Raw genomic sequence first — 9,278 nt, 5'->3', positions numbered from 1 at the left:
TCCTAAGTAAGAACACAGGCATATAGATAGACCAAAGAGAGGCGAGAAGCCGCAAAAATTATTAATGTGAACAATTTCCCTTTTGAAGTTTGTGAGTTCTTGGTCATTCTCCTGCTTTTTATCTGCGTAAAAATCCAAACAAGGACATAGGCTGGTCAATGCTGAAATGGCTACACCATGCTGTCCCTCCAAAGAACATTTGAGAGGTGAAGTTTAGATTAGGGATGGGGTGGGGGCAACAGTAAGTTCTAGAGGAGCCAAAGTGGGGAGTGGCGAAAGGGGTAACCGGTGGGAAAGGGCTGTCACTGGGGACTAGGGCTGTCTCCAAACCTCCTGTCAAGTTTAAATCACATACAGCTCCACCGACTCTCAGTCTGCATCCTCCTCTCCTGTGCTCGCTCGCTCCGAGCTCCCTCCTCTCTGCATCTGCCAGTTGCGCTCCCTGTCAACCTTGTGAGGGCTCCTGTGAGGCGTCTTCCTCTGAACATCTGCAGCAGCTTTTCCCCGTAACGAACTACAAAACTTCATTTTCTAAAGATCTCAAGACGCTGACACCCAACAGTCACCATGGAGGCCATCAAGAAGAAGATGCAGATGCTGAAGCTGGACAAGGAGAACGCCATCGACAGGGCGGAACAGGCCGAGACCGACAAGAAGGAGGCGGAAGATAAAAGCAAGCAGGTGACGCGTGGCTCATGAGTTTAATGTTTAATACAGGAATATTAAAATGTCACAGCATATTTACAACAAATGAAGTAAATGCATCACACATGCATAAATTAATTTTAATAATTACTTTTTTCCAAAATATGGGGAATCTTCTTTGTCAAAAAATGTGGACATTTTCAATATCAGGATTATATATCTAAATGTATCTGTGAAGTTACTCATACCAGTTGTATTACAACATCATTGCGTTATTGTGTTGTTGTTTTTTTCACTTTTCCTATAATAGTTTTTTTTAATAGTTTTTGATTTATTTTTGTTGCTAAAGTTCAGTCATAATCTAAAATACTAAATAAGAACACCAAAGCACAATTTACAGATTGCTGATATATTTCTCAGCAGGACTAAATGCTGAATCACAGGGATCAGTTGATACTGAGCTCCTTGTTCTGCAGTAGGAGACTGTGGAGGATATCCACAGAGATGGCTGTGACAAGAGCTAGGCTTATTATCCGAACTGAATCAAAGGAAAAGCTGCCAGGTTAAAACAGACCTATAGAATATCACGGTCTGACTCTGGCAGCATCCTTATCAGAAGTGAAGTTTGTATAATATAAAACCTCATAAATTTCTGTGCCCCCATATTTGGCGCCGCAGCGCTCAAGCCACAGACAGGATGATGTGTCCCAGCCAAACTTAATGACAGTGTACTTTAATTTCATACAAACAAAATAGAATCTGGAGATGCAATAGGATATCTGAGGTTTCTAAATAGAGGCAATTATCACACAGTGGGAGATGGTGTCCTCATTAACGTGGTATGAAAGGAATGTTAGAGAGCAGCAAGTTAGAGAGACTCGGACAAAGCCAGGATGAAGGATCGAGCAAGTGGAAAGTGTAAATATCCACTCTCTGGTAGCTAATGCCATAACAACTCCCTCAGAGAGCACAGGGAGCATCAGTTGTCACTGGCACTGCACATATGGACCCTCAGCATGTCTTCAGGAGCAAAGAACAGTCAGCATGAAATCCTAGAAGATTATGCAGAGCTCTTTAGTTTGTTGGGATGGCTGCAGCTCAAATAGTGCTAAGAGATGCTTTCTTTGCTATTCTTGGCATGACGAGTAGACTTTCAGAGTGCAGTTAGGCTGACGAAAGGCACTGAAAATACACAAAACTGCATGCAAAATTAACATCTATTACACACAACATCAGGCACAGACTCCGGCGGCAATTAAAGGATTGGGCCACCCAGACTCTGCAGCTATGTGTCTTTTCAGAAGGAACCTCCTAGTTACCTCACATAATCTACAGGCTTCATGGTGAATGTTTGACTCTGGAGCTTTTTAAGTGGAAAGAATAACCCAGATTAAAATAACAGCACGCATGTATTTGTTGAGAGGAGCTAGCTGTAGTCCAAAATCATGCACCCACTACGTATTTTCACCTCCTTATCTTCAAGTGAAATTCATCTTTCTGAAATACATCAGGATTATCCCAAAATAGCATTTAAGTGATCTGTAAAAGATCTATCGCCCACTACTGCTTTCTGTCATATACCAGAATTTCATCATACTCACTTTAACTGAACAAAAATCTATATTTGATTCCTGACTTTCTCTCACATCTGCCTTTTCTCAGCTGGAGGATGAGCTGCTCGCTCTGCAGAAGAAACTGAAGGGAACAGAAGATGAACTGGACAAGTACTCCGAGGCCCTGAAGGATGCTCAGGAGAAACTGGAACTGTCGGAGAAGAAGGCCACAGACGTGAGTTCACCACCAAGACGCCATCGGAAAGGCATTATTACAGTGGAACCCCACAGCTTTTAAAATATCAGTATCAAATACTTCATATGGACTGAAATAGATATCACTCTATGAGAGGGGAAAAGGGGACCAGTAACATGGACACACATTCCTCTCTGTCAAAGCTGGTTTAAACAAACTCATTGGCTAAAGTGCTTGACTCAGATGAAGAGTTGCCTCTTATGCTTACATAACCCAAAAAAGGAAATGTCTGGACTCGCCCAATAGTTTAGTGCAGCTCGGTTGTTTCTAAAGTGCAAAATATGAACGTGAAGTGATTAAATCACTGACGGTCATACATAAAATAATACATATTGAAATAGGATAGGAATAAAAGAAGACATGAAAGGTTGTTACTTTAAAGAACTGCCTTGAGATTAAATTTAAAAAAAAATCCACCCCAATGTAAACTAATAACCCAGAAATCCTGAATTGATTATCTTGCATCTTCTAACCCAGACCGTGGAGATAATCACAGAGTTATTGGTGGTTCACTGAGGTCTGTAGCTGAGCTATTTCTCAAGCACAGACACAACTTGGCCAGCCTGTTACCGACCAAAGAATTTCAGGAATGCAGCCTAAGCAAACAGAGAACCCCGTACTGCAGTTTCTAATGAAATCAATGCTTTGGCCTTTTTTGGGGCTGAGACGTTATTCTCTCCTCAGTCTAGCCTTTACAGTAACATACCTAGGCAGTGTGCAATGCTGAATGACTGCCGACCTTTGGAGACCATCTACATTTATGTCATGTATTTATTGCTTAAACATATCCTTTCCAGGAAAATGATGGGAATCTAACTCGGGATTATGCCTTATCACAAACAAAATAAATCCGGACACAGACTTGACTTAGTTTGCTTTTGGGAGTGAATCGTGACCAATATAATAATATTGATCTGACACTGGGAATGAAAAGAGTGGTTTTGAAGGTGGCTCGTGGACATTCTCTTCCCTTCAAGTCTGTGAAGTTTTCAGGAGGATTTGGAAAGTGTTTCAACTTCACAAAGCAGGTAAAAATCTGAGCTGAAGTAAGTGAGACGATCTCAAAGGTTAGAGGTGATAACAGGATTTTATTCCTCTGATGGTTTATCAGGTGGCCACAAATACTTTTTAGCTTCTTTCATACATATAAATGTAGTAAAAGAACGAAAACGTGAGGGGGAGGAAGAGTAGGAGGCAAATGGGGGCGATGAAGAAATGTGTCGCCACCCGATGGCTGCAGGTCATGTCTGCAACCAAATCAATTTACATTCCACGCCACTGCAGGTCAACAACCCCTAGTGAAAAGGATTATTACGGCCCCACCCCATCCTTGACCCTCCTCCTCCTCCACTAGAAGTAAATCTTTGGACTTTTGATTCCGGTCCTTTGATACAGTTTACAACCTGCTCCTCTCTCCTTCACCATCCCCCACTGACATTTACTTTCCTTCCTTTTCTCTCTCAGACAACCAAATCCAATCACACGATGATCCCTTAGACGTGATTCACGCTTTATCTAACAGCAGACAAATAACACAGTGCACTTCCTCTGCCTTCAGTCCGTGCAGTTGCAACACCTTCACTTTGCCATATAAGTCCACAATAGAAAACCCTGGCCCCACAAAAAAGTGACTTTACACACCTCCTTTGTGGAGGAAAAAAAACGTCCCACATTCCCCTCCTAAATCCTGTGATGTCATCTGAGACAGGCTTCTTCACATGATTGGAGGATCTCGTCATAAATTTCCTGAAAACTCCCAGCCCTTTTTTTCCGCCGTCCCAGCACCGCACCTCCCTGATTTCCTGCCCGAGAAAAGATTTCCACAGAGCCTGCAACTTTGAGGCGAATTCATAACTTAAGTGTCTCGATTGCCGGTTCAGACGAATCCCCGTTTAAAGAAACCAAACAGTCGGAATTATGGAAGCCGTGAAGAAGAAAATCCAAGCCCTCCAGCAACAAGTTGATGAGGCTGAAGATCGCGCACTGGCAGTACAAAAGGAGCTGGAAACTGAACGGGAACTGCGCGAAAAAGTGAGATCAGTTTGCATTTAGTCCAACTTGAAGTGAACTTCTTTTACTTTTTGTCTTGATCTGTAATTCCAGCAAACCGGTTGAGCATCTTCACTGTAATCTGGGACTGAAGCGTTTACGCACTCCTGAGAGCTGGACTTGCAAAGTAGCGGTAATAATAACGCACCTAACGCGCGAAATAAAAACCGGAACCTCTGTATACAGATTACAGTAAAAAAAAAAAAAAATCTGTAGTTATTTTCTATACAGTCGTTACAGAGACAAGTTGAAACATCGCTGTGTCGACATTCCTCTGCAGACTTTTGTTCAGCTGTGTTATCTAACTCCAGCCCGCCCCATATATCTACCAAAACACCAAGAAATGCTGCAAGAGTCCCCGATGTTACATTAACTGTCAGTGTGGTTGTTTGACGGTAAAGAAAATGTTAAATTGAAGGTTTTTAAAGGGTACAATCTTACAGTTACACTTCTTGTCAATCATTCAAAACTTATTCTTTTTTTTTTCTCCCTCCCTTCGCCCTTTGAGCTTTTTGATTGAATAACAGCTGACACACCGTCCATCTGAAAAGGTGCCCGGAATCCTCCTTCCTGTTCCTCTTGAGCCTCTGCACAGGAAGGAGAGAGCAGGCATGGTTATCTGCGCTATCAGTGCTGTGGGAAACGGGCTGAGGAGAAGAAAGCTGGTGTCCCCCAAACATGCTTTGGTTTACACTACAAAAGTGAAGACAGCTGTAAAATATCAGATGCCAGCATGTTTATTAAAAAAAAAAAAAAGCTGTCACTGCGTTATCCTGTGTCAACATATTAGTAAAGCAGGTAGCCAGGCTGCAAAGTCCACAACTCATCAAAGTCACTAAGGCTGAAAAAGCAAATGAAACGCAAGGACCTGATCTTGACATCTTCTTAAAGCCATGAATGAAAGGGGGGGGGATTATAGTGTAGCTTCAAAATAGATGAATGGATAAGCAGTTTTCAGCATTGAGCGTAAGTGGTAACCTTCCTGTTTTGGCTGCATTCATGTTTCCTTCCTGGCCTCTGACCTGCGACCTCCCTATCTCTCTCAATCTGTGGCTACAGGCTGAGGGCGAAGTAGCATCGCTGAACCGCAGGATCCAGCTGGTGGAGGAGGAGTTGGACCGTGCTCAGGAGAGACTGGGCACAGCCCTGCAGAAGCTGGAGGAGGCCGAGAAGGCCGCAGATGAGAGCGAAAGGTGAAAATCAGCATAGATCTGTAGATTCAGATGTATTTGTTACTGCTGTGAGTCACTGTGTGTTTTAATGTTAAGTGAAAGTTCTACACAGCCCACCGTCTTGAAGTTAACTATCACGAGCGTTTGCTGTTACCATGCAGATAGGCTTCAGCCTATTTCATGTGGCACAAAAAAAACTGAGCAAGCACACAAGTGAACTGGCTGAAATCACCCTCACTTGCTCATTTTCATTGGCTGGAAGTAGTGAGGGAAGCCTATTGGAATGTGTTGTTCATTCCCTCAGAGTGGAAATAAAGTTTGCTTGACTTAAAAAAAAAAAAAGAGTAAAATAAATGAAAGCAATACTTTGTAAAACTTTGTAAAGTTTGAAGTTTTCAAGGAAAAATCAAAAACAGCAATAGCACAAAAACTAGAGGCTTAAACAGAACAGTAAGGTAAATGGCCATTAAATGGCCCATGGCCCATCGGAACTGAAGCAGGAAGGCTTGATAACAGAACTGTATACAGAGCCATACAAGTCACAGTGTGATACAAAGATAGAGAATCCCATTAGTGCAGTGAATAGATGCCATTGCCTGTCAGTGAAATTTGACAGGTAAAAAATAACTGTTGGAAATGCAAAGTTGGTGGTTACTGAGTTAAGTCAGCTTTTAGTGAGTCTCCCAGATAACCTCTGCAATGTCGAGTGTCTTTATGGTCTTGTTGGACTAAATGTTCGGCATCGTTTCCATCTTTAGAGGCATGAAGGTGATTGAGAACAGAGCCATGAAAGACGAGGAGAAGATGGAGATCCAGGAGATGCAGCTCAAAGAAGCCAAACACATTGCCGAGGAAGCCGACCGCAAATACGAGGAGGTATGAACGGACGGATTGTATTTATTTTTTTGTGAGATGTCGCTTCAGCTGATGTTCAACTGTGATTTCGTTCCAGGTCGCTCGTAAACTGGTCATCCTCGAGGGTGAGCTGGAGAGGGCAGAAGAGAGGGCAGAAATTGCAGAACTGTAAGGAGAAATTCAGTGCAGTTATTCTCACCACAATATGTGAATTTTAAATATATTCTAAGCAAGTTATTGGAAAAAAAAAACATCTTTTCTTTCTTTCAGCAAGTGCGGTGACCTGGAAGAAGAGCTTAAGAATGTTACCAACAACCTCAAGTCTCTAGAGGCTCAGTCTGAGAAGGTAAGCTCACTATCATAAAACACCTTCACACATCCACACTCATCACTGTCACCCACTCAACAGGATCGGCAGCACATTAAGTGCCTTTTTTTCGTGCTCACATTCACTATTTGCATCCTCATCTCGACTACCATCACCTAAAAAACAGGGGAAGTACCCTGGTCATCCTAAAATGGCACAAACAAAGTTGTTTGCTTTTCTTTGTCTGCATAGTACTCTGAGAAAGAAGACAAATACGAGGAGGAGATTAAAGTCCTGAATGACAGACTTAAAGAGGTAAATTCATTCCCTCTGCTTAAGCTGAACCTGTGTTTTCTGAGGTAAGCTTTGCATATATATTTCAATGTGTTTACTGTTTGAAAAAGGCGGAAACCCGTGCAGAATTCGCAGAAAGGACAGTGGCTAAGCTGGAAAAGACCATAGATGACTTAGAAGGTACGCTTTCTTTCAGCCCTCATATTCTACCCTACACTCCTTCTTGTAATAAATCTTTAACTTTCTGCTCTGATTTCTCTCTTTTTCCAATTTCCCCTTCATGGCCTGCACACTTTTTCCTCTCAACCTCCTGTGTCCTGCTTACTCTGCCTTTTGACCTGCAGATGAACTGTACACTCAGAAGCTGAAATTCAAGGCTATCAGCGAGGAGCTGGATCATGCCCTCAATGATATGAACACCTTGTAAACCCTGCACTCTGCCGACTTTGCATCTTTAGAAGCACTTTGTCTCTTTTATTCCTTTGCATTCAGAGTTCCCTTCTCCTTCTTTTTGCATTAAACTGAAGCTTAATAAAGACCTTTTTCTCTTTTACACTGCCTTCTGTCATTCACTGCAATCTGCTCTTCATCACTTTGCAGCTGTTTCTGCATTTTTCTCACTATGAGGCTAACAATTTTACAGTTACCTGACAAACAGTTATATTATATATTTCCTGCTGCTTTTCATTACAGAGAACCTATCACACGCAAAAGAAGAAAACATAGGCATGCACCAAGTCCTGGACCAAACACTGCAGGAGCTCAATAGCTTGTAAAATGCCAAGAAGAACATCAAATAAGTTAAAAAAAAAAACAAACAACAACTTTGTAAAAGATATTTTCTACATGCCATCCATTTTTTTTTTTGCAATTTCACTCTTAATTTGTAAAACACATGTAGCCCTTTTATGTATTTATGGTCCTTTTTGTTCCTTTTCCTTTTTAAAAAAAATGGTTTTGGGTCCACATGATTTCAGTATTGGTGCTAGGAATTGTGTTGTAGACCAAACTGTGCACAAATAAAACTGATGATGACGACGGTGTTAATGCTGCTGCTGATGTTTTGTCATGTCTGCGAGCCAGTTTCAACACATCTATAAACCGTTCCAGGGAAAAGAGCTCACCCTTCAGTTTACATGTGCTGGCATGCACACTGTCCTCTCTGTGCTAGGACAGCAGCTTTTTTTCTTTTCTTTTTTTTTTTTTTGCAGATACTGAATCTCTTCTTTCACAACAGTAGTGCCACTGAGTGCTATAATCAAGAAATGGCACAACCGCATGAGGTTAATACTAAAGATGTTATCAGAGTATAAGTGCGTCCTCAAACTTCTTATCGAGCTTCTTGTGACTGTGAGCTTTAAAATAAACAGTTCCAGTTGCTTTATGCTGTACAGTAAAGATAATTACTGAGCAATAAATGAAAAGTTAAAGACTACGTCCTCAACATTAAACCTCAACATTGTGCAACAATTACTCACTATTAGAAACACGATCCAACTCTGCATCAACACTTATTGGCTTCAGCACAAAGTGTTGCAAAATCGTGTGAGTCTTGTTAACAGACCATGACAGAGGCCAGGCAGTAAAGAAGGCTGTGTGATCTGATAGAAAGTTTTGGAAACAATGGTTTTCGAGACGCTTCAAAATGCATTAACACAAAAAAGAAAAGTCCTACAATTCAGTTAGATTAAAAAAAGAAAAAAAAACTCTTCACAACAACGAGATTAGTGTTCACTATCAATCAATCAAATCCTTATTTCAAACAAATCAAGTGTTAAGACACATTAAAACAAATGAAAATGAACTCAAATAAAACCATTATATTCATTCAAAAGAGTGGTCAATTTTTTGAATTGACCACTTCCCATTCAAAAAAGGAGTAGGAGGAAGCAAATACTTATTAATCCCTACCACTATAGCTCATCACTTATCTGTTTTAATCATATAGTCTAATGTATACATATATGTTATAAATAAATATACCTATCTAATACACAGTCCCTCGTTACATGTATATATATATCTTTATAAACGGATCTATAATTCTTTTTACTACACTTATCAAAAAAATTATATGTCATTGAATACAATTAGACCTTCTTAATGTACAATATAATATTTAACACCACTATGCATTAATGTTATTA

The 9,278-nt window shown here is 40.8% G+C and overlaps 1 protein-coding gene across 3 annotated transcripts; it reads left to right on the top strand.

The window, feature by feature from the left end:
- Positions 1-363: 363 nt before the first annotated feature.
- tpm4b (tropomyosin 4b) lies at positions 364-8,178 on the top strand. Of its 3 annotated transcripts, none has more exons than XM_085389376.1 (9): positions 364-681; positions 2,308-2,433; positions 5,563-5,696; positions 6,434-6,551; positions 6,628-6,698; positions 6,801-6,876; positions 7,090-7,152; positions 7,242-7,311; positions 7,476-7,749. In XM_085389376.1, the coding sequence occupies exons 1-9, from the start codon at positions 568-570 to the stop codon at positions 7,556-7,558; spliced, it is 855 nt and encodes a 284-aa protein (XP_085245502.1). In that variant the 5' UTR covers positions 364-567; the 3' UTR covers positions 7,559-7,749. The 3 variants fall into 3 exon arrangements, with proteins under 3 accessions (XP_085245502.1, XP_085245501.1, XP_085245503.1); XM_085389375.1 differs by lacking the exon at positions 7,476-7,749 and adding an exon at positions 7,825-8,178 and having other exon boundaries at positions 368-681; XM_085389377.1 differs by lacking the exons at positions 364-681; positions 2,308-2,433; positions 7,476-7,749 and adding exons at positions 4,204-4,485; positions 7,825-8,178.
- Positions 8,179-9,278: the final 1,100 nt, after the last annotated feature.

This window comes from Rhamphochromis longiceps, linkage group LG18, assembly GCF_057381845.1.
Source record: "Rhamphochromis longiceps isolate RC_006_pf linkage group LG18, R_longiceps_female_GT1.1, whole genome shotgun sequence".
Taxonomy (NCBI): Eukaryota; Metazoa; Chordata; class Actinopteri; order Cichliformes; family Cichlidae; genus Rhamphochromis; species Rhamphochromis longiceps.
Note: the sequence above shows the minus strand (reverse complement) of the source record. Positions and strands in the feature narration are given on the sequence as shown.

Bases quoted from the DNA above. Each gene is read 5' to 3' on its own strand.
- tpm4b (XM_085389375.1), top strand. From the start codon at position 568: ATGGAGGCCATCAAGAAGAAGATGCAGATGCTGAAGCTGGACAAGGAG. The intron at 2,434-5,562 runs GTGAGTTCACCA...CTGTGGCTACAG, and splicing joins CGGAGAAGAAGGCCACAGAC to GCTGAGGGCGAAGTAGCATC. The intron at 6,699-6,800 runs GTAAGGAGAAAT...TCTTTCTTTCAG, and splicing joins AGGGCAGAAATTGCAGAACT to CAAGTGCGGTGACCTGGAAG.